The sequence below is a fragment of the Talpa europaea genome (genome assembly GCF_964194135.1).
Source record: "Talpa europaea genome assembly, chromosome: 15".
NCBI lineage: Eukaryota > Metazoa > Chordata > Mammalia > Eulipotyphla > Talpidae > Talpa > Talpa europaea.
This window is the reverse complement of record NC_140083.1, coordinates 56069686-56095831: the sequence shown is the minus strand read 5'-3', so window position 1 is coordinate 56095831 and position 26146 is coordinate 56069686. Positions and strand designations below refer to the sequence as shown.

At 35.1% G+C, this 26146-nt stretch overlaps 2 protein-coding genes across 3 annotated transcripts in view; one reads left to right on the top strand and one right to left on the bottom strand.

Moving 5' to 3' along the window:
* Positions 1-5796, top strand: part of LOC311185385 (solute carrier organic anion transporter family member 1B3-like) — a gene marked incomplete at its 3' end in the record, with an annotated part of 70697 nt that extends 64901 nt beyond the window's left edge. Inside the window, exons 12-14 of the mRNA XM_084256015.1 lie at positions 277-341; positions 4698-4815; positions 5586-5796. Of these exons, the coding sequence (XP_084112141.1) occupies positions 277-341; positions 4698-4815; positions 5586-5796 (394 nt within the window). The remainder of the gene's footprint in view (positions 1-276; positions 342-4697; positions 4816-5585) is intronic.
* A 6769-nt stretch (positions 5797-12565) lies between these two features.
* Positions 12566-26146, bottom strand: part of SLCO1A2 (solute carrier organic anion transporter family member 1A2) — a gene marked incomplete at both ends in the record, with an annotated part of 34385 nt that continues 20804 nt past the window's right edge. For both annotated transcript variants that reach the window (XM_084255717.1, XM_084255718.1), the window contains 6 exons: positions 12566-12785; positions 18312-18429; positions 18790-18854; positions 21854-22026; positions 22954-23119; positions 25820-26015. In XM_084255717.1, coding sequence (XP_084111843.1) covers positions 12566-12785; positions 18312-18429; positions 18790-18854; positions 21854-22026; positions 22954-23119; positions 25820-26015 — 938 coding nt within the window. The remainder of the gene's footprint in view (positions 12786-18311; positions 18430-18789; positions 18855-21853; positions 22027-22953; positions 23120-25819; positions 26016-26146) is intronic.

Sequence of the window (26146 nt, the reverse complement as noted above, 5' to 3'; positions counted from 1 at the left end):
CTTTATACTAATAAAGTCTGTTACAACCATTGGCTCATAGGATTTCATAAGGATCAGTGTGAATGTGTTTGTTAAACTGTCCTGAAATCGCAATGCATCGAATCAATAGGGAATACTAATTATCATTATTGTTATTATTTAGATATTTGCATTTTGAAACAACTGAAAATATGTTGACTATTAGCTTGAGGGTTTTCAGTTTAACATGTTTTACTGTTAAACTCAGTTTAATATTTGAGAGATGCTTAATGTTTCTTTGCCTTTATCTTATTTCAGAAATGTTCATCCTGAACTGAAGTCCCTTGCCGTGGGTTTCCATGCACTAATCATGCGTGTCCTAGGTATGATAAACCTGTCAATTATACATTCAAGGTATCAATATTCATGTGAAAGCACAAAGACTCAGTGTAATTAATTTCCAATTATAACTATATATTCTGTTTTGGTAAATGAGAAATAAGAGACAAAGGAAAACCAAGTGACCTACAGCCAATTTGATTACTAATTAGAGTCAATCTGGTGAAAACAAGAAATGATATTTGTATTACATTCCCTCTAACACAAAAATAAGTAATCTCCAAAGTTTTTCTAGGAATATTTCAAGACTTAGAATACTTCTTCCTAGCCACCAAGGTGGAAGACATTCCTTCTACAAAGTGGGGTGGAAAGGTGCAAATGATATCATCCCTCTCCACTTTGTGTTCTTCTCAGGCTGCACAAGTAATCAAATCAGAATCAGGCAGATTAGTAAAGGAAAACAATCAATTTAATAACATACATATGGAGAATTCACATGGTTGTCAAGTCTAAAGAATAATGAAACATTCCAGGATTATTTACCCTAAACTTCATAATGCAGCAAGGAGGGGGTGATCTCGTCCATACTTTGAGAGTAAAGGTGAGATTCTTAGAACATCTTTACTGATAAACTTAGAACTGGATGAGGCCCTGTAAGGGCCACACTGGGCACAGTGCAGGTTTTCTGATCCCATGCAGACCGGGTAAAGGAGGAGTCAGAGTCCTCAGTAGTTTTGCAGGTTTTTTATTTGGGGTTCACCAGGCATATGGCAGGCAAGGGTGCTGGCTGGGGGGCTGGTAGGCCTCCCAGCCCCCAGCAAGTCTTCACTCTATCTGGGCTCTCTAGCGTTCGTTCTGCTGCTTCTCGGCTTCGGCTTCTACTGCTGCTGCTGCTTCTGCTGCTGCTGCTTCTGCTGCTGCTGCTGGCGTCCCCGTGACACCGCCCTTAAAAGCACAGTCTTAGCTCAGCTGAATCCCATCTACCTATGCCCACACCCTATTCCAGGTGCCCGCCATCAGGCATGCATTCAGGACAAGGATCCATCATCTATCCTGATGGCGGAAGGGCAGAAAAGCCTGACATTTTCTTTACCCTACAGGCCCCCAAACTACAGTCTTCTAGGTCATAAAAGGAAGGGTAGTGATTGCGTCTTCCATTAGGAAACAAGCTGAAGTTTAGGACTTTTTGATCTCTTCTGAGACTAGGGAGGAACAAAGGAATGAGGCAAGAATAGAAGCTTTTCCTAACTTGCAGGGCCCTTACTGCTCTCAAAACAATATATGTTCTTTAAGTATTGGCAATAAAATAGGCTCACAGGCCTGAATTGACCTCTAGTTCCCAAACCAAGGTGACAAGAGGCCCACTCAGGGCCTATTGGGAAAAAATCTGTGTAACCCTTTGGTGGGAACTGATTCCACAGAGTAGTGCCCAAAGCAACTTGGGAGGTCTGGAAACCTGGTCAGGCTGAGGTTGTTGGAGCCACAAAAATAAACATTCTTCATTGTGCCCTGGCATCATTCTCTAAGGCTAAGCAGCAAACCTTTAGCATAAATTTAAAATGCAAGAGGGAATGAAAACTAAAAGTATAGAACTAAGCATCCTGGAGTAAGGGAGTCTCTGAGCTAAAGAAAGTTGAGCAAATTGTGGTTTCTGTTGTCATAGAATAGGGGGGCTGTAGACTCCAGAGGATAAAGGCCTATATCTAAATATTCAAATGAGGTGATTAGTGTAAGATTAGGAAATCATCTTTTCTCCTGTTGCCTGTTTTACCACATATAGAGAGGCAGTTGCTAGTGTAACAACTTCTTAACTAGCCCCGTGAGTTCCCCTTTGTAAGACCCATTAACATTATCTGCTTATTTCTGGGAAGTAGAAAAAGGGTATCATCCCTCCAGGACTGGAGTAGAAGGCTGACTGTGTCCTGGAGGCCACCTCTGATGGCAAAAGGAAAGCCAGTGGGATGGGGGGTGGGGGGAGGCTATCCCTGTGACCCTGACAGACAAAAGAAAAAAACATAACTTTGCCCAAATAACAAAGAAGAAGTTGCTCAACAAGTTATATTTGGGGAGAAGGCCACAGATGCTCAAAGGTATAAAGAAGAAATACAAAGAGCCTGGGAGAGGAGAAGCTGGAGGAGCTGCAGGGTTCCATTCCCACATTCTTATGCCCTAAGTCAGCTAGCTTCCTCCAGATCCAATGGAGGTGCCTCCCTCCTAGAATCTAAGTCATAGATACTAGTGACTGAAAAATAGAATCTGGGGAGTTGGCACTTCTGATACTCTAAAATGAGATGCAATGGAAAAACTCTACTAATATAAAAAAGGAAGAAAAGGAATTTTGCCCTCACAGTTATGAACGTCCTATTTTGATATGTCCAATAGATGGCACAATGGAAGCATTATTTTTATGAGAGGAATAATACTGCATACCAAATTTCCAATTTACAGTTGTCTTGAATATAACATGTATAAATTATGAAAGTTCTGTAGAGTATATCAAATTGAAAAAGGTATTTGGAAAATAGGTTCTTTAAAGCTTAAAATTCTAGTAATGACTAAGACCAAGGTTGTTACCTATAACATTTAGTTTATTCAGTTTGATCAAACCAATGGCATTTTGTGTGGAAAATAATTATTGTCATATATTTTTCATTTTTTAAAGAGCAGCTCTGATGTGTGGAAACCTGTAAATTTATCACCCACTTTCTCAGTACCAGTTTTTCTCAGATATCTTATTCTCAAACACCAGTGGCTTCTCATTTTTGATTTCTGAATCTCAGAAAATTGAAAATGATTAGAAGTAAATTGAATCAATGAAATCTGGAAACATGAAAGCACCATTTGTGTAATAATGTTTGTGTAACCATATAAAACTTAAAAGTTATCAGAATATAAAAATGAGATGGTAAATTGTGGATATTTCCATTCCAATGCCTGAAGAATAGATCTCTAGCAGAATGCCCCTAAAATTTTGGTCAAACTACAAGGCTTGGGATGGGGAATCAGTCTCAAAGTTTTATAGAAGTTGAAAAGATATAGAAGTTGATAGCCAGAGAGCACTTCTGCTATAATATAGCATATGTGTTCCTGCAAAGTCTCACATCTACAAAATCATACACTACAAATAGAAATTGGGTTGGGCACAGGCCACTGAGACATATAGGGGTCCTTGTGATCAAAAGTGAACAGAAACACTCAGCGCCACAGCCCAAGCTTGGACAGCCTATGATGCTTCAGAGGGTATTACAAATGCATACAATCCACAGAGAAACTTTGTAAGATTATGGGCTCTAATGACACAGGATGGTGGAGGTGGTGCTCTGAGCCCAGAAAGAATAAGCTGCCAGGAGCCCAGCCTTCCATTAAGCTGGGCCTGTTCTTCTCTGGGGAGGGAATGCTAATGGAGGCACTCACCTGTTAGCTCTCTTAAAAACAGAGTTTAAAAATCTTCCTTTGCAGCTGCTGAGCTGTAAGATTTTTCCTTTCCCTGTGATATTTTAATTCTCCTTGCCTAAGAAAAATTACATATGAACCAACATGACTTCCATGTTTTACTGACAGCTTTCTCTTTTTCATCAACCAGACTTAAGGTAATCGGTATTATAAAAGAGCAGAATATACAGTCTCCCTCTTTCATGTTGACAGGATGAAGGTAGAAAAAAAGATAATTATTCTGTTATATGTGGTTTGAGACTTTGAGGCCTGACAATTTTGGCTCTTGAGTAGATTTAGACCAAAACACTGAAGAATCCTTTCTCGTTACGATGTGTGGTGACTGGATGAAAATGGATTACTCAGAATCCATGTCCAGAACAACGAGAAACCTAGAGACACTACACCAAGAAAGTGCAGCCCAGCTCCCAGGGCAGTCTTGTTTTTGTTTAGAATCAGAAAATAAAAAGATAAAAGGTGCAAGCAGGCAAATAGGGAATGTACAAGTATATGGGGGCTGGAACCAGCTGGCACCAACCAAGGAGAAATAAGGTGACAGTCAAGAAAAGTCTCAGTGTTTATGCTACTCTAGCCATAACACCTATTGCTGTTTCTGGACATGCTGTTTTCAGCATGTATAGACCCTCACACCAGGACTTTTGCCCTGGGAGGTTTCTTATCTTAAACTTTCCCTGTTTCTGCACATGCTGTTTTCAGCATTTATAGATCCTAATACCAGGACTTTTGCCCTTCAAGGTTCCCTATTCCTCTGTTTCTGCACACTGAAAGGCATAGAACAGTCAAAGCAAAGAATAATCAAGGCAAAGACACAGAATAGTTGAAGCACATAATAATACAAGCTCCCACAAGTCCTCCAACATTTTCAACTGTTACTTAATCCAATATGAATTACCAGTTAAATTTGAAATACATTCCTTGCATTGATTTCTTCTCATCTTTTGTTGCAGGAGGAATTCCTGCTCCTATATATTTTGGGGTTCTGATTGATAGAGCTTGTATGAAGTGGTCCATCAGTCACTCTGGGAAGCAAGGGTCTTGCAGGATATATGATTCCACCTTATATGGGTAAGTTCTCATAAATATATTTCATTAATTGATTTTTTCTTTTAATTATATTAATTCCCAATACATGAAATGTCATTTTCAGTATAATAAATGTTAATAGTTGTAGCCACCACTTCCTACCACACTTTAGAACTCTTAGCAATTTGTAACTCAGTTATGGCCCTTATGACTGTCCTTTTAGTCAGTTGTGTTCATTACTAGATTCTCTAAACTATGTTTTTCTAAAAAAAAAAAGCAATGCATTTGGCAATGCGTATACAACAAAAAGTCAGATGGTCCCCTTATAGTTTTTGGATTTAATATTTGGGGATAACCAGATAATTATCCATTGATTTATGTTGCATAGACAAATAGTGAGCAGTCTCTCATCTGAGGAAATCTACATTATGACAACAATCCTAAATGGATTCTGTTGGATAATCTCATGATTTGTTCATTTCCTTTTTTATCTGTTTTTATTACACATAAACAAATCTGTCTTTAAGACAGATCACCATTCCAGAAATACTATACTAATGGAAAACCCTTGGTAGATTGCTAATGACCCTTAGTTTCTGTGACATGATAATCCTTCTAAAATAATTTTAAAAATCCCTTATGCATCAATGAAAAGATTCCCTAGAATTGTTACCCTAATATTTTTATGTATAATTTCAAACATCTTTTTTTCCTTTTAAAATCTACCTACGAGAGAGTGACTTTGTCAAACTAAATGAAATTAGAACATTGTCAATTTAAAGTGAAAATTGTTTCTTTTTCCCTTTTCATAGAAATACCTTCATTGGCATGATGCTGGTCTTAAAATTCTTAGCACTTATTTTTTATATTGTGTTAATTACCACTATGAAGAAAAAAAATCAAAAAGATACCAAGGCATCAGAAAATGGAAGAAAAATCGTAAATGAAGCAGACTTAGAACCCTTATATAATGATGGACATTTGGTGCCTTCTGCTAGAACAAACAATGAAGCACATATTTAAAGGGAGGGTGAAAATTCTTTTGTTACTGTGTGTCAACCAATGGGTTATATTAAATCCATAGAATGTTACTTCTGAGCAGTTCTGGTCCTTGACTGACAATTCTCATACTCTTTTCTACACTGGAACAATGAATCACCTCTGAATTTATAATAAAGAAATTATAAATGAAAAGGAATGAGAATACTCATTCAGGTATGACTCTGCATTTCTGGTTAAGATTAGAATATGTGATCTATACAAATTTAAAGTGAGAGGTATAATTAGTATGTATTAGATGGTAGAGTATTTGCTCAGGTATTGTAAGTCTTAATAAAACCATTGAGTAGAAAGTAGGTATAAGCAAAAAGCAAAAGAGAAATTAATAGTCCCAACAAGGAAAAAAGTCTAATACCTTTTTAAAAAAATAAATTTAGACCATGTTATTCAGCCTGAAATCTAGGATGAAAAAGGATATATACTATCATGACATCAGTAACTCATGTTTCATCATATATTTAATAGACTTTATTAATTTATACTTGAAATTGTGTTTGACAGTAACTCCTGATGAATTTTCTTCCAAGCTTCTATTAAAATACTGTTGAAAAAATAGAGATAATTGAAATTTTGCAAGCTATGATTGTCAGACAACATATTACAGGATGTGTCAAGTTTTATTTGGGCCTGTGGATATGTATTAAGAAAAACTGATAATTAACTTGAAAAAGCAAAGCCCACTTAAAAATTGTGTTCTCTTCCCATCTGTCTGCTCTCTGGCAGAATTGCAATCTGTGCTAGATAATGTAGATAAATTACCAGCTGTCTCTCTTGTTGCAGGGTGTTTTGTTTTTTGTATGTTTATTTGGTTTTGGTGCACAAAGAGATATCTTTCACATCCCCACAAGTACAAGAAGAAGTAAAACATGTGAGCCAACATTTAAATGGTGAATTTCCTAGTGACAGCAGCTTTATAAAAGTAAATACTAGAAATTATAGTTTTTATTCTCAATAGAATATGGCAGTCAACAACATGAATGTTTGTTAGAATCTCGAATTAGACTATAAGTTGTATTTTTTAGCCTGTTCTCAAATTGTAGACCAGAGAAAAGATGCATATACCACAGAGTGAAATTTGGAAAAACCATTCACATTCACATCTAATTACTACTTAAAAAGTTTGATGCATTTTGTTTCATTTAAAAAATAGAGAAAATTTAGGAGCTAAATTTGAAAAAATTGCAAAAGAAAAAAACAACCTCTTGAACATTGAATAAATATTCAAGATTCCCTTATTGAGTTTCACATGCATGTCAGTCAAAGTGATATGTAACACTAAGTATACAAAAGCAAAAAAAGGATTGTGCCTTATGAACTTAAACTTTACATAAAATAAGTACACCGACAAAATTCAATTATAAATTGTAAAATTATAGAATGGCATAAATTAAAAGAATATATTTACAAATATGACATGTACAGTGAAGGAAAGAGGCATTAAAACATATACCCCCAGATATTTGAGTTGAATCTAAGAATTCGGAATAATATTAATTATTGATTCAATGGCATTTATTACAAAGGAATACAAATCCTAGGGAGAAAAGAGGAAAAATTTCACAGATATATGTAAGACAAAGCAAATTTGCAAGGAAGCAAAGTAATGCAAGAGCGCAATTAAAATCTGTATTAAAAAAGGTTAAGACCAAGTCAGTGATGAAGTTACCATTGAAAAATGTGCAAAAATGTAAAAGAAAAAGATAAAGAAGCAAATGGTGAAAAGAAAATAGATGATTTAGAGGACAAATTTCAAGTAACAGCCTAAGAAATGTGTGTTTTTGTGAAAAATAAAAAACGTCAGAACTGGAAAAGAAGCACAAATCAAAGATCTAATGGAGGAATGCCTTCCTGCTAGGAAGAAAGAACTGGAGCAGACAGTCTGAAGTCAGCACCATCTTCATATCCACCTCCATTTGCATGCAGTGGAGCCTTGAAGTGTGTTTCTTCTTCCCACAGTGTTCTTTTCCCCACCCAGTGGACTGACTGCTTCTCAGTCAACATTCCGTCAACATCTCTGACTTCTTCACTGGTTAAAAATCTCCCAATTATGTCTATAGCCACACAGCACTTAATCTAAGTGGAGGTTTTACATTTCTTCATGATTTTTTGATGACTGTTGGTCTCTCTCATTTGTCATAGCTCCAAGACGGTTGGAATTGAGTTTTATTTTCACTCTTAACTCCCAGCATCTAACCTAGTGCCTGACACATAGCATGTGCTTTATCAATTATTTTTTAATCAATTAATGAACGAGTCAATGAATTAAAAAACTCCGAAAATGCTCATCATAAAAATGTGACTATTATAAAAAGAATCTGAAAGCAACCTGTAAAACTAAAAATAGCTGCATTTAAGTGATTGAAGAGGAAGTGATGAATTCAAATGTGTTGAAATTTTTCTTTAACATTTTAAAACAAAAAATAAAATTTTTAATATAAAGAAAGTGTTCTTTGTCATCTATGTGCTAAACACAGGAGATAGAAACATTTACAAAATATAATATTTGCCCTTTGGGAGCCCACAAATGAGGTGGAGAAAAAAGTATGTAAACATATAATAATATAAACTGTAAAAAAAAATCCTATAGTATTGATAGAATAAGAACTGTTCATGCCTTTCATTCACAAGAATCATGCTGATCTCTTTGTTTCACTCTCAACTCATATTTCTGAAGATGCTACTAAGTCTAAATTATTGACAATTGTAACAAATTTGTCAGCAGCATTTGTCACTTTCCTCTTTTTTGTCTTGCATAGACTTACCATCTGGAAACCAAAAACCCACCTGATGAGAATCACATCAGAATCACACAAGCAGTGTGATTTCAGCAACACATTCCTGACCACTAACTCATAAATACATCTCTCATTCCCAACCAGTTTCTGTTGTTAACCTTGATGTTGTCCCAAGTTCCATCATTGCAGGTTGATCTGTTTGAATTAAGACTTTGTCTCTGTTTAAACTGGAGAAATTATATATTGCCAATCACTTTATAAGATTCCAATCAGAAAACAGTAATTTGAAAAGATATGTACACCCCTATATTCATTGCAGTACTATTCACAATAGCCCAGCTGTGGAAACCACATAGGTGGCCATTGATGAAGGGGTAGATAAAGAAGACGTTATGATGTGTACATAATGGACTACTACTCAGCTATGAAAAATGATAAAATCCTTCCATTTGCAATAACATGAGTGGAACTGGAGGGAAATATGCTAAGTGAAATCAGAAAGAAAAAGACAAAAATCAGATTATCGCATCATGTGAAATAAGGAGAAACAAACAAACACAACAAAACAAAGCCATACCCTGAGACCTTGACAACAGAATGCTTGTTAGCAGAGGGGAAGAAGATGGGGATGGGAGCAATAGGTAGAAGGGGTCCAGTGGATTGTGATAGAGGATTATTAAAACATTAATGGTTGCAGTGGTGTGGTATACATTTGAAGAGGTGTGAAAATGTACTAAAACATAGTGTTATAAACCAGTGTTATCTCAAAAAAAAAAAAAACTAATATTTGGTCCCTGAAAAAAAAAAAAAGCAAATATTTCTAAGGAGCAGAAGTGGAGGACATGAGGATATTCAGACAGCAAGAGAAAAGACCACAAAAAGTAAGTTTATAAACTCCAAAATCTCTTTGTCCACCATTATGTTTGGAACCTATCTTACCAGTAGATTCCTTACTTTTAAACCCTCTGCAAACAAATGTTCCTGTGAGTCATATTCATTTTAAAAGTCTTTGTTCAATAATTCTGATGCCTGTTTCATATCTGAGCTTGGTTCTGATGATGGCTTGTTTACTGAGACTATCTCTTAATGCCTTTTCTGTCTCATCATTTTGTGTTGAAAACAATAAATACAATATATGACAACTGATACAATATATGACAAATATTTACCTAGGTAAGTATTTTTTATACTTGAAGATGAGGCATCTTTCCTTCTACTAGCTCTATAGAGTGGGGTTGGTATCAGGAGTTGGACTAGGTTTGAAGTTTGCCTTTGCTGTGCTTACCCTCCTGCACCATGGCCTTCAAATTCCTCTAGGGAGACCTCCTATCTTTAGGGGTTACTCTCTACAAGGGTGTGGTTTTCTCTTTGCCTTGTTACAAAGTGGTCTGTCTCCTGCAGGTCTCCTAACAATAGTCCACTCATATTTTTCACTAGATGCTTATTACCATGGGAGCGAAGAAAGGGGGACCTCCGATAGGCTCTGTCACCCTGGATCTCCAGGTGACCTGCTCCTCCCCCAGAAGTGGAACCTTTCTTCCCAGGCACCAGAGATTGCACTTATTCCCCACATGTTTTTTTGCCTTTCCCCACTGGAAATGATTTTGTTCCTGAAGCGAAAAAGGGGAGACTGGTATGAGCAGAATTTGAAAAGTAGCTGCTGTTTTTCTCCCCAGCATCAACAGCACTCTATCAAGATTGTCTCTACATTCCAAGGGGCTGCCTGGTAGGACTACAAGAGGTGTAAACACACTTCTGTCCTAGGGCTTCAGGGGGTTCACTTTCTTATGCCCACACACTCTTAGGCTTTAGCAACTTGTTAAAAGTTTCTAAGTGAATCAGTTTAATGATTTATTCTGCATTAAGTGGCATCTGCCCCAAGTAATAGATGCTTCAATCCTGTTTCTCCCTGCAGGAACCCTCCTCCCTCCACATTTCCTGTTAGCTCTTTGACCAAATAACTTCATTTCACTGGTGAGTTCAAGAAAAATTGTAATTTGCATTTTATACATCTTTTTCTTATTGTAAGGGTGTGGGGGTGACTCTTCTTTCTTGTCTGAGCAGAAGCCAAAGTCCTTTTTTGTGATGCTTCAATGTAAAGGAAAATGTGCTTCAATTAGCTTTATGAATTTTCAAGACTAATTTGAACCATTTGAGAATAACTTCTTCCTTTTCCTTGCCTAATTATAGTCACCATGCTCTCCAGAAATTAAATATTCCCCAGTAAATAAATATTTACAAACGAACTCTTAGCATACCAGTCATTCAAAATACATCTTCCCTAAAGCAACTCACTGCACAGGTCCAAATCATTAGGCAAGAAGGTTTTGATTTTATTCCTTTTATCTTCTCACTTGATATTTTTTTGAAATGGGATTTAAAAAAAAAAAAACAGGTTTGCTTTGATTAACTCTGGATTTTTTTATCTAAAGATTTATCCCTCGCTCCTGTGCTCTCTAGGACAATATCACCCATACTCAGTAAGGTCTTTTCATTAAAATGAGGCCTCTAAATAACTGATAAAGAAAGTAGCGAATAATGCCTTTTAGAATGGAGGTGAAGAAAAGGTTTAATTTTGCAAATACATCTAAAATTTTGAAAGACCACAAGAATATTTCCAGTGTGCCAAATTTGTTAAAGTTAGTTATGAGGTATCTGGGTCTGCAAATGATTTTTCTCCCAGCTCTTAAGAAACATATAAAATTATGAAAAAAATTAGATTTTCCATGCATTTTATAGTAATCTAAATATAATTTCCTCCATGTTAAACATTCTAGGAAACTGAAACCAGTATATCTTTACTAATGCAAAGAATCCAGCTCATGCCATCAGGGAAATTTTTGTGTTTAGAAATTGACTTAAACAGGAGTTACAGAAATCCAAAGGCTAGAATAGCATTATGATTGTTTGTTTATTTTATTTTTTAGTGTTATTTAAATTTTTCTTGGGGAAAATTGCAAAAAGAAGCTTCATATTTTGCTTTTGTCATCTGCATGGCTTTATTCAATAGCATTTATTTGTAGTGGCGCTCTGAGCATTATTGGGGCATTCCTATCATTTTTCTCTCTAATGATATTTATATCTACCTAGCTATACAAATCAGGCGATAACATTGAGAAAAGTTAGAAGGAAAGTAAGTGCATTAAGAAACACAAAAATAGTCCAAATTGTTTGTTGGATCCATACATCTCTTGAGGAATAAATGTGAAAATTACAGATGGGTCATAAATTTTAAAATCACTTCTAAAATTCCCTATGAATTTCATGAATTTTCAAGACTAATATGAATCAGTTGAGAGTCTTTCTTCCTTTCCTTTGCCTAAGTCTGGTCACCATGTTCTCCAATAACTATTCTCCAGTAAATAAATATTTACTCTTAGCATACCTGTTATTCTGAAATGCATCTTCCCTAAAGTAGCTCACGGCACAGAATCTAAGCAAGTGATGGCACAGTAATGAGTAATCTATTTTAAGTCATGTCTGGAATGACTAGGAAGAGATAAAGAACAATTCCTAAATGGAGTATGAAGATACAGCTGTTTTCACATGGAAGTGATAAGTTACAATAAAACTCTTAAATATTCAAGCAGTGTGAGAATTTCAGTCTAAGTAATCCAAATACCAAAGCAAAATTTTAATGGACTTAAATAGATTCTCATAACAGGAAACAATTTAAAATCATGTAGAAAAGCAGATGTGGGGAATAAAGCCCTTATTTTGCATGAGTTAAAAGAGAAATTGCTGTTTGACATAAAAATAAAACTGGTTCTAATATGCTGTTTTGAGGATTGTTATAAATGTCCCTCTGAGGGAAATCTCAAGTTCCATTGATGCTTCAGAAATATCATCAGTGAACATTTTTTTAAAACTTGAGTAAAAAAAATTTTTTTGAGGTTCTTAAAGAAAAGTTAAAGTAGCCTGCAGTACCTCTATTGATTTTAGAAACAATTAAGTTGCAGTGTATTCTCCACTTCTGGAAAGCACAGCATAATACGACATTACAGTTTAGTTTTCAGCTCTCCATCATGTAAATCTTTGGAATTTTGGTGCACATCTTTGCACTCTTTTTCCTTCCCTGTAACCTTTGTCTCCATCAGCGCAGTTCCTGAAGAGGCATTTTCACCAGGTAGCTGATACTTCCTCAAAAAAAAAAGGACCAAAAAGGCTGGAATATAGCTTGATGCTCTTAACCCTGCTGGCAGTCCAAGGTAGATGCGTCTATCAAAAATAAAATGTTAAGACTTAGTGAATCTTACATAGTGAGAGCTAACTAACTAGCTTCACATATCTTTCATTGTTGATATGATATTCACAAAAGGATGACAGCAGCTCAGGGTTTTATCTGTCAATCGTGTATTAGCAAATTTGCTGAATTTACTTACTGATTCTAATGTTTATTAAAATGTTTTTTGAGAATATTCAGAAATTCCAAATTTACTTTCTTTTCTCTAATCTCTTACTACTGTTTTCATTTAACATTTTTATACCAACTTACCTTAATACTGACAGTGATTGCAGGATTCAGTCAGAATGCTTCCAAAGAATCACCATTAATTATAATATTTTCTCTGAAGAGGAAATGTAAATGGCCAACAGGCATATGAAAATATGTTCAACATCACTTGTAATCAGGGAAATGCAAATTAAAACTACAATGAGATACCATCTTACACCAGTGAGAATGGCACATATTAAAAAAACTAGCAACAACAAATGTTGGCGAGGGTGTGGAGAAAAAGGAACTCTCCTGCACTGTTGGTGGGAGTGCAAACTGGTCCAACCATTATGGAGAGCTGTGTGAAGATTTCTGGACCTACTAAACATCAAGCTTCCATATGATCCAGCAGTTCCACTCCTACGTATTTACCCAAGGGACACAGAAACATCAGTTCCAAAGAGCACCTGCACCCCTATGTTTATAGCAGCACTTATTTACAATAGCTAAGCTATGGAAACAACCCAAATGCCCCAAAATAGATGACTGGATCAAGAAGATGTGGTACATATACACCATGGAATATTACTCAGCATTCAAGAAAGATAAACACATGCAATTTGCAGCAACATGGATGGCGCTGGAAGGGATCATGCTCAGCGAAATAAGCCAAAAAGAAAAAGAAAAATACTGGATGGTCTCACTCATAGCAGGAATCTAGAAAACTTAAATAAGGAACCAGGAAAAAAGAATAACTATAAGAAAGAAAATATCAAAATCAACAAATAACTATGAACAAGAGACACTCTATGGGGGGTGGGGGGCGGGGAAAGGAGGGCTTGGGGTAAAAATAAGGGGGTTGTAATTGTATGGGGAATATAAAAATAAAATTTAAATTAAAAAATAATAATAATTATAATATTTATTTCTAGATCACCTTGATCATGTGTAGGAAATTCCTCTCTTCTGAGTTTCTTCAGAGTTTCAATTATGAATATGTAAATATCATCAAGTCATTTTTTTGGCATATGGTTAATAAAACATAAGAATTTTTCTTTTGTATTGATAGAGTGTGGAGACTTACATAAAATTTAATGTGGAATAGGTCATATTTCAACTGAAAGTGATGAACTTAGCTTTTTAACCATCAAGTTTGTTCATATGTTTTTAAATTTTAGCTTACAAGCTCTTTTTGGTGTTTTATGGGTGGTGGCTTGCTTCTCTTGCTCTCTTTCTCAGTACTTTTATCTCCACATGTGTAAATATTGCATTTGCTTTTCACAATCCCCCAGGTCCTTAGGCCAAACCTACTTCTCATTAGGGTGATTTTTCATAATAATAGGAATAATCACAGCGGGAAAGAGCAAGTAGCTCAGTCCATTTCTTGGGCATTTCTGTTTTGTTTTATAATGTCTTTTCACAGTGAGGTTTGTACATTTCTTAGGAAGCTGTAACAAAGTAAAACATTTATTTTCTCACAGTTCTGAAGGCTAGAAGTCTAAAGTTAAGGTCTTGTCAAGGTCCTGCCTCTTCTGGAGGCCCCAAGAAAGAATCCTTCCTTGCCTCTCTCTTTCCATCTACTGGGTATTCCTGTAATCCTAAATCCTTGGATATAGATGTATCCTGCAATCTCTGCCTCTGTCATCACATGGCTTCTTTAGGGGACACTCTAATTTAGTATGACATTGTCTAAATTTAATAAATTCCATTAATAAAGAACTTATTTCCAAATAAAGTCAAATCTGAAGTTATGGATGGACATGAAATATTGAGAAGCATTACTCCATCCAATCCAAGGGTGTTCTACCACATCACTTGTATTAAAGCACTGAATGGGCATCTGGTCTCTTGGCTCCTTAGAAGTATTTTATTTTCCCTTTGGAGGCTGAACTCCCAGAAATGCTAATTCTTAGGTTTAAAGCCTTTACACTCATTCCTTTGTGTTTTTGCTCAATTTCAGGAAAACTGGATGTCAAGGAATGTGTTCATATAATCTTTGAATCTAGATGTGTCTCTTTGAAATTCTGAAAACATATTTTGTCTCTTGCTCCTATTTAGACAGAAAAAAATGCATCAATATGTTACATAATGAATCATCAGGTTGTTCTACTTTATTTAAAGTTACTTCCTTTTCCTTTTTCTGAATCCTGGGTTCAACAAATTTCATGATAAAAGTAGATACTTTTAAATTTAATCAGATATTTCTAATTTCATTGCATTTAGACAGAAAACACAGGTTACATGGTATCCACACATTGGATTTTTTTTTTAATTGAGGTAATATTGGTTTACAACATTGTGTATGTGTATATGTCACCACACCACACCCAACATCAAATCACCAGTCACCCTCCACTATGGACCATTGAGTCTCCTCTCTGCTTTGTTTCCATCCCTTCTTGTAGCCTTAATTTTGCACTCAGATTTCTAGAGCTTCTTTTGGTTTAGTTTTGTCATTTCTTTCTTTCACTTCTCTCTGTTCCACATACGAGTGAAATCATCCAGCTTTTATGTTTCTCTTTCTGACTTATTTCACTTAGCATCATCCCCTCCACTTTCATCCTGTTATCACAAATGGCCAGAATCTTTCTATAGCTGAGTAGTATTCTATTGTGTATATACCACATCTTCTTAATTCACTCATCTTTCCTTTGACACTTAGGTTGGTTCCATAACTTGGTACTCCAGTGAACATAAGAATGCATATATTTCTTCAAATTTAAGGAATTTGAAGGAATTTGAATTTGTTTTTACATTCTTCCAATAGATATCTGGGAGTGGAATTGCTGGATCATGTGGTAGATCAATTTTTAGTATTTTGAGAAACCTCCGTACTGTTTTCTTAGAGACTGCATGAGTCTACATTCCCACCAACAGTGTAAAAGGGTTCCTTTTTCTCCACATGCTCACCAACGCTTGGGTTTTTTTGTTTTTTTGTTTTTTTACTTTTTTGGTACAGGCCATTCTCACAAGTGTGAGGTAATGTCTCATTATGGTTTTGATTTGCATTTCCCTGATAACAAGTCTTACTGAAAATTTTTTCATGTTCCTATGAGCATCTGTATGTCTTTTGAAGAAAGGTCTATGTAACTCTTTTTAAATAATATTCTTTTTGGGTTTTTTTGTTGAGCCATATGAGTTTCTTTTAGATCATGGCTATTAGCCCCTTATTGGATGTGTGATGTGAAAATATTTTTGTCCATTCAGTAGGATGTCTTTTCATTTTAACAATAGTTTATTTCACTGCACAAAAGGTTTTTATAGTTTGATGTAGCCCTTTTTGATTATTTTGCTTTTGTTTTCCTTCTTATTGGAGTCAAGTCCCCAAAGACAGCACTGAAGCCAATGTGGATTGTTTTACATATGCTTTCTTATATGTATTTTATGGCTTCCTGTCTTACATCCAAGTCTTTAATTCATCATGAGTTTGTGTGTGTGTATGTGTGTGTGTAGTTTACCCAACACCAATTGATTTTTCAGTTTATTTTGTATTGTTTATTTTCTCATTTTTATTGTCATTGGTTTACCTTTGCCCCTATGTGGAGCATTGTCCATCCTGCACACCCTGTGTGAAGCATTGTCCATCCTGCACAGTACATTCTGCTCCAGAAGTAAACAGTATATATCTTTCAGGGCCATGTACTATTCAAACAGCCTTGAAAATATAGTCCAGAACAAAAGCTTGTGCTCACAAAATATACATAAATGCAAGGAACACAAGGAGATTTGTCTACCGGCAGTATCTGGCTCTTGTTTCTATACTGTTTTAGAGTCTATAAATTTCCTCATGAGTATACTTTATCAACTACCCTAATTCGTCTGAGAGACAGAGTATGGTACAAAATATAATTATTTTGCCACAAATATCATTTAACTAAGGGTGCTGTCTACAAGATTCCAGGCAGCAGGGGGAGATGAATGATCCTCGTGATCAATACACTCGTGATCCTTGGGTCCTTTAGCTGTGATGCAAACCCACTGCATGCACAGTGTGTCCCTGGGATTGCCTTACACTACCCAGGTGGAGTACTGATGTTTACATCAATCTCATGCTGTCTTCTCCTGTCATAGTTCTTGACTTATGCTGATCAAGATAAAACCTTCAAATGTTTTAAACAATGCTAGATTATTTTTTTAATAAATGACGGTGTTTTCTTACTGCTTCATGAGGAGAAATTGAAAGTTTAAACAAATTTAGTTCCCCAAATGAAAAAGTACATGAAAAGAAAAAAGGGAATTTTTTTGTTCAAGTTAATATTATATGAATTTTGCTCAAAATCACATGTATATTAACAAAAATTAAGATTTTAAAAAACAACACTGGGTCAACAGAATTTAATGAGGGAAACAGATACCATTTTGGAGTTCTGAGGTCCTTGGTGAAAGGAGGTAAGGATTCAGGCTAGTAAGATGCTGAAATGATGTAGGATAGAATAAATGGGCAGCTTATGCATAGCCATAATCTGCAATAGTGAATTGATTGCAACCAATTTCACAAAAAAAATTTTGAGGGCCTCCCTTTTGGCTCAAGGGGTTAAACACCACACTATGAAGCAATCCACAGCCCCTGCAGCACAAGTTCGATCCCCTGCCTGCCAGGGAGCAACCCATATGGCCCAGTAGACCTCTCCTGACTCACCTGCTGCTCCCCTCAGCGGTATATTTCAGTCAGTCTGCCTGTTCTGTTCCCTACTCTGACTCTGGTGAATCCTCTCACCCCCGCATCTCTGACCTGTACACCAGTTCTTGTATGCATAAATAAGTCTTTTTTTTTAATATATATTTTTTAAGATTTATTTATTTATTTATATAAGCACTGGGTACAGTCAGAAGCACAGGAGGGTGAGAGAATTCACCAGAGCCAGAACGGGGAGCAGAGCAGGCAGAAGGACCGAAGTACACTGCTGAGGGGAGCAGCGGGCATGGTAGGAGAGGTCTGCGCACCATGTGGGACCCTCACCTGGTGGCCAATGATCAAACCGGTGCTACAGAGGCTGCGGGCAGCTTCACAACCCAGTGCTCAACCGCTGCGCCACCAGGGAGGCCCATAAATAAATCTTTTTAAAAAATTTGAAAAGATAGGCTAAGCAAGTTATCCATGCTTATATTTATTGAGTATTTTGAAAATAGTAAGGTAGTAAAATTCCAATTTATAACTAAGGAATGGAGATACAGTTATAGTATCTATTTTGGAAACAAAATTCTAAAAGTAGTCTATAAACTTAACAGAAAACATTAGATAAATGATGCCATTTTATGCATAATGAATACTTAGAAAGCAATTCTTTTTAAAAGATTATTATCTTTACCTGAAATTGGTAGAATCATATATCCTGCATGCCCCCAATTCTCCACATTTCAAGGTTCCCCAATGTAAACATGTGGAGTCAACTAAAGCTCCAAAATATATAGGTGCAGGAATTCCAGCTACAATTAAAAGGAAGAAAGAAGAGTCCATCAAAAAGGTAAGAACTGAAATATATTGTTTTGCTTATATTTTTTTATATTCGTTATAGATTTCCTGCAACATTTAATAGTTTAATTACTGAATTTCTCATTCATTTGCTTTTTAACTCTTCTAACTGATGAAAAATAGAATTATGAACAGATCAGTCCATTTCAAGTAAACAGTATTTCTCCACCTCTTGTACTCATTCTCATGCTAATAACAAATTCAATCACTAGCAGAGCGGATATTTGCTAAACTGTTGCTCTGGGACAGTGATTTCATTTACTAAGTATTTAATAATATTCTAATGGAATGTTGGGAAAAATAACTGTTTTTACCAAATACTCTTGTGGAAAATGCATGTAATCCCACACCAAGAGACTTCTCTTCAGGCTTGATACACCTAAAATACAAGTAAATTCACAAAATAAAAATAGAGATTTAAGTACTATATAGTTCCTTAAATTGTGTATCCTAGTTACAATCTGATTATCACTAAGTGTAATTTTGCTCAAATATGCAAACACAATTCAGCCAAAAAATATCTATTATTTTATTTCACTACACTGAAAGTAATGAGTGGAAAAACTATATATAATTGTTTTCATAGATGCAAAAAAAATTGATAAATTTGAACACCTATTTTATCATTTTAAATTCAGAAATTATAGATAAAATTATATAATAAAAATCTACAGCTAGTATCATACTTAATGAAAATTTTTCATATGGTTTCCATGGGGATTATAACCAAAATATACATACATTGTACAAAAATGAAAAATTATGTAAAAAAATATATAAAATTTAAAAAATGATAATTAAAAAATAAAAATACAAAAAAATTAGAAAAGAACAAGAATGCTCACTATCATCACCACAGTTAAACACAGTTTTGATATCCAAGTTGATGATATAAGAAAATTTTAAGTCTCAGATATATAAGACTTAAAAGTGAAGAGAAAAAGCTTTCCATATTTAATATATTTCTACATAGTAAATATTAAAAAAACAAGTTTTTAGAACAAATAGGAAAGGTTGCTGGATTAAAAATTAAACTTAAAAATAACCACAGCATTTCTGTAAACCAGCATTTCTCTAGCCAACTAGAAAATGAGAGAAAATAATGCCATTTTGCATTACAAAAATGTGTGATCTGCATCACAAAAATATGCATATCCTTATATTCATGCATGGATATAGATACACATATATGTGGATATGTGTATTCATTATTGTCAGTTGCACCTTATATGTGTGTATAGTATTCAAAAAAGAAAAATTTTTTTAAATGAAAAGATATTCCATGTTCACAAATATTTGATCTGGATTAGATTTTCTCCAATCTATGGAATCCACACAGACTTTTTCAAAATTCATATGTAAGTATAAAGATCCATGTATGAACAGGCAAGTCAATTTGGAAAAGGGATTAAAGGAAGGGTAAAGGAGGCAGTGGTGTGTGAGTGAAAAAGATACCATATATGATATGTAACATATGTTATATCAATGCGATAAATTCAATATTGCACTGGTATGAGAACAAACAAAACTTTGGAACAGAATAGAGTGAGAATTTGTTAAAACTTGAGATATGATAAAGGGGGTACCACAAATCAGTGGAGAAAGAACCCTTTATTTAGAATATGATGATGGGAAAATGAGTTTTTTATATGGAAAAAAAGAATACTAGCTCCCTCCCTTGCTCCACACATAAAGATAGACTTACTTGGTTTAAAGAAGTGTAATGTAAAAGGTAAAGCTGTAAAGCTGGTAGGATAAAATTTAGGGGATCATTTTTATAAATTGGTAATATGGTACAACATCTTTTGTAAATTTTAATCTAACATTGATTTATAACATTATATAGATTTCAAGTGTCCAGCCTTGTGAATCAACATCTGTACATATTTATAATCAACACCAGGAGTCTAGTGTCCCTCCACCATCAGACAATTACTCCCCTTTAAATGAATTATCTATCCTCCCCTCCACCTTCTTTTAACCACTATTTTGTTTTCATAGTCTAAAAGTTTGTTTTTGTCATTTGTTTTATAGAAACATTTTTTAAATTATGTCTCCTCAAAACACAAGCACTAAGACAAGAAAGCTTAGATTTCAATAAAACAAAATTTAGAATTTCATCAAAGGTACTGTGAGATACTAGGAAAAGATAATTGTATAATATAAGCAATAGTACATTAGTATCTATGATCTAAAGAGTAATCATCAAAACCACCGAGGAAAATAAAGAAAATACAAAGGAAAATGAACAAGCACCTTGTAATAGAAACCCACATGACTAGAAAAAAAGTTTTCAGAGATGCTGAAACTCACTGTATCCAGAACTAATGTAGTAAAACATCAATGAGCCTCCACTTCACACCCACTAGGAGAGTCACATTCAGAGTTATATGGCTCCAAGTGTTATGGGAGCTGTAAGGAGTGGGAACTCCCACACAGTGCTGGTGTGAGTTCTGGAAGTACTTAGTGAATTTATATGTGCATGTGCCTTGTGAAACAACACAAGACCTACACAGCACTATCTGTGTGGATATAAGCACACACACAATCTTGATACTTTACAAAGGAAAATACATGTTTAAGGACATATACTGTCATATTAATATGGGTGCACATGGTGAGAATAAGTGGGGAATGGAATGAAAAAATTTAAAAAAGAAAATCAAGCCAGGGGGATGTTACCCCAGCTTTTGATGATAATTTGCTGTCAACTAAGAATTAAGATTAATTGATAGTGCTTCTGATTTCCAAGAAAAGAGAAAAATTGTGAATTGTGTGTAAGATTCTTTACTAGTCATGAAGTAGCCTATATTTGGAAGAACACATGTTCAGTATGCCTAAGTTGGAATCTGGCTCTGCACATTCCTAGGCTTAGAAAGCCCTTCATCCTCCACATCTCATAACAGCCTTGGTAGGGAGCAGAGAACTTCTTATTATGCCTATCCTGTATTAAAGAAAAATGGAGCTCAGATATATCAAGTGACTTGCCTAATGCCCGGTAGATAACTTGGTGAACAGGCTTCTGACACCTTTGGACTCTGTTGTCCAAAGGCTGAACCATAGGAAATGAGTACCAGGCAACCCACTTCTGACCTCCCAAAATGACTATTTCATATGGTTTACCCTAAGACATACACGTGTCTTTGTCTTAAACAATAAGACGTAGTAAGAAAGGGATGGTAGGGAGGAAAATGCCAACATTTATATTGCTAACTTTAAGTTTTTGTAAAATTTAACAAAGCTTAATGGGAAACTTTAATACGTGATATTTTTCAACCCTGACTTCTTAGATGCCATGGCTCCAAGTGACTTTCTTAATAAAAGTTGTCTTCATAAATGATTAGACAGGGATCTAAGTAAAGAAAGTAGTTCTTGTACCTCAGGAGAACCATGTATCCCGGTATGGCAGATAGAGAATAAATGAAACTGCTGATCGCCGACAAGATTAAAAAGTACTGAAGCATCATGGAACAGCCGTGTCCTTTGTTACACAGCCCAAGGACTGCAGATGAATTACTTGATGTTTGGATACAGCTACAATTTTGGAACACCTGCCAGGAGACAGTATGTTATCCTATAAAAAAGAAAATCTTTAACAAAATCTCAAATATTTTCTACATACTGAATTGGATCAAGATGGAGATTTTTCCCTTTTATTCTCATATCCATTATCATGTCTCTTGGGGTTATGACATGAAACAAAACATAGAAGAGTAGATTTATAAAAATGGAATTTCTTTCTAAATATATGGATTAAATTTTCAATAGGTCAGCTATCCTAAAGGTATAGTTTTTTTTAAAAAAAAAAGTACATTCTGCTTTTGTCACAGCACTAAGTATGGCAAACAAAATTTATTTCAGAATTCTCAGTTAAAATATTCAGATGCTTACAAATAGCCAAAGCTTTGTATAGTTTATTTCAAAAACAGAGTAAAGGCAACTCTTCTAGAATTGTTGTTTTCAGGTTTTAAACAGAACCAAAATTTATATTTTGCTCTGATCACCCACCAGCATCATAAGTAGTGTTACATTTTTCAGGCAAGAAAACATGCCTAATTCCATCACCTTACAAAGTAGTGAGAATGCAAAGAACACAGATCACACGTGTGTATGTACAGAAAAAAAGAACAAAACCAGTAAAACAATTAGTTGGATAATACAGATCAAAACTGCCAAGTTGATCTCTGTAATCAAAATGTGTCCAAGTATTTTTCAAACAAATTTTTCTGGGTAAAAACTTAAGAAATTAAAGATCAGTGCTGAGACACTGTGAAAGTTTAAATAACATCCAGAAAATTAAAGGTAAATTAAAATGATCATATTTAAGGCAACTTATTTTTGCCACACACAAAAAAAATCAGGTTTTAAGGAATGATTGAATTTTACTTTTATCAAATGTGGGCCCAGTTCATCGTTGGAACATGCCATTGAGATGCGTCAAACAAAAGTTCTGCAGAAAAGGCAATAGGATGTGTTACCATGTTTATTCCTGTTCCAACCGATGTCACACAACCAGCAAGACAGGCTGACATATACGACAACCCATTGTCTCCACACACAGGATCCCATATTTTAGTGGGACAGTTGCAGTCCATATTGCAGTCATCAAGGATAGTATTTCCTACAGGTAAATCTTGTTGCATTCTGAAATAATTTAAAGTAATGTCATGAATATGAAAGAATATTAGAGCATTTCCCTTTTCTTCTTTTCATCTCAGTCCAGTGATATTCCCTCCCTTATCAAAAATAGCAACAGACAAGATTCTGAACTCCCAAAATGACTATTTCATATGGTTTACCCTAAGACATACACGTGTCTTTGTTTTAAACAATAAGACGTAAGAAAGGAATGGTAGGGAGGAAAATGCCAACATTTATATTGCTAATTTTAAGTTTTTGTTTATATTGCTAACATTTATATTGCTAACTTTTAGTTATATTGCTAACTTTAACTTTAAGAAATCTTCCCACCATCACTGTGGCTTGGACACAGCAGCTCTGGCATAAAAAAAAAAATCTGCTTCTGTAGCTACTTTTTCAATGATTTATCTCAGAGAAGCAAATAACCAATAAACAAGCATTAAATCAGTGCCTAACTGTATACAAAGTACTTTCCCAGATATTATCAGAACTCAAAAATGAAGACCTAATCTTTTTTTTTTAATTTATTTATTTTTTTTATAAATTTTATTGTTATATTCCCCATACAATTGCAGCCCCCCCATTCTGACCCCAATCCCTCCCCTCCCACCCCCGCCCCCCTAAAAGTGTCTCTGGTTCATAGTTTTTTGTTGATTTTGATTTTCACTTTCTTATAGTTATTCATTTTCCTGGTCCCTTATTTAAGTTTTCTAGATTCCTGCTATGAGTGAGACCATCCGGTATTTTTCTTTTTCTTTTTGGCTTATTTCGCTGAGCATGATCCCTTCCAGCGCCATCCATGTTGCTGCAAATTGCATGTGTTTATCTTTTTTGAATGCTGAGTAATATTCCATGGTATATATGTACCACATCTTCTTGATCCAGTCATCTATTTTTGGGCATTTGGGTTGTTTCCAAAGCTTAGCTATTGTAAACAGTGCTGCTATAAACATAGGGGTGCAGGTGTTCTTTGGAATTGATGTTTCTGTGTCCTTTGGGTAAATACCTAGGAGTGGAATTGCTGGATCATATGGAAGCTCTATGTTTAGTAGGTCCAGAAATCTCCATACAGCTTTCCACAGTGGTTGGACCAGTTTGCACTCCCACCAACAGTGCAGAAGAGTTCCTTTTTCTCCACACCCTCGCCAACATTTGTTGTTGCTAGCTTTTTTAATATGTGCCATTCTCACTGGTGTAAGATGGTATCTCATGGTAGTTTTGATTTGCATTTCCCTGATGACAAGTGATGTTGAACATTTTTTCATATGCCTGTTGGCCATTTGTATTTCCTCTTCAGAGAAGTTTCTTTTAAGCTCTTCTGCCCATTTTTTGACTGGATTATTTTCTTTGTTGTTGTTGAGTCTCATCAGCTCTTTGCAGATTTTTGTGATCAGTCCTTTATCATTAGTGTTGGGTGCAAAAATGTTCTCCCAGTTGGTGGGGTTTCTCTTTGTTTTTGTTATTGTCTCTTTTGCTGTGCAGAAGCTCTTTAATTTGATGTAGTCCCAGCTGTTTATCTTTGCCTTCACTATCACTGCTTTGGGTGATGTGTCTGTAAAGATGTCTTTGATGTGCAAATCACGTAGTGTTTCGCCTATATTTCCTTCTATATATTTTATGGTTTCAGGTCTTATGTCTAGTTCTTTAATCCATTTTGAGTTGATTTTTGTGTATGGTGTGAGGTGGTGGTCAAGCTTCATTCTTTTGCATGTAGCGACCCAGTTTTCCCAGCACCATTTATTGAACAAACTTTCTTTGCTCCAATGCATAGTCTTTGCTCCTTTGTCAAAGATTAGTTGACCATAAACCTGTGGGTTTATTTCTGGATTTTCTATTCGATTCCATTGGTCTGTATGTCTGTTCTTGTTCCAATACCATGCGGTTTTGATGATTATGGCTTTGTAGTATAGTTTGAAGTCTGGGAGTGTGATGCCTCCATTCCCTTCTTTTTTTTTCAGGAGAGCTTTGGCTATTCGGGGTTTTTTGTGATTCCATATGAATTTCATCAATAATTGTTCTATTTCTTTGAAGAATGACATTGAAATTTTGATTGGAATAGCATTGAATCTGTATATTGCTTTTGGAAGGATGGCCATTTTAATAATGTTTATTCTTCCAATCCATGAGCAGGGGATGTCTCTCCATTTCTTTGTGTCTTCTTCTATTTCTTTTAACAGTGTTTTATAGTTTTCTTTGTATAGGTCCTTTACCTCTTTTGTTAGATTTATTCCCAAATATTTGATTTTTTTTGTTTCAATAACAAAAGGGATGGTTGAAGACCTAATCTTAATGGAGTTTGCAAGACTTAAATCAGATAAATGTATGCAAAATTATTTTGTGGTTTTATATCTAAAATTATTTCAGTCAAATACTCTTGATAATTTTAAGGGCAACAATTTAAGATGCCCTTCATTTCATTTTAACTGTCCAAATGAATTTAAAAACTCATATCACCTATTCATACATACATACATACATATATATATATGCACAATCATAAACTCACTAGCACTGTGATATATATCCTCAACCATTTTCATAAGCCTAGAGTTTGGATGGATTGGGTTATGACTGACAGATGGAGAAATGATGGAGAAAGACCATAAATTACTGCCACTAACTCCTACTAGCAAATGAACTGATCATGGATAACCATTGAAGAAAACAGATTTTTAATTGCAGAAAGAAATTAAAACAACATACCCTTCATAAGACGTGGTTATGCCAGCAACTGAAGAATTTTCACAAACCATGAGAAAACTTAAAAAATACAGAAGATACTCAATTAAAGAAAACCAGCATCCTATGTGAGCAGCTTGTTTGACAGTAATCTTGAACTTCTTCATAATTAAGCCACCAACTATATATCCAATGCATATTGGAGGTAAGTTATAAATACCTATAAATGCAAGTAAAATATTATTTACAAAGTGTGATTCCTAAGATCCCAGTAGGTGTGACAAGTCAAAGCACTTACCCCATTCTTTGGGGTGGGATTATACATATATATTACATATGTGTGTATATAGA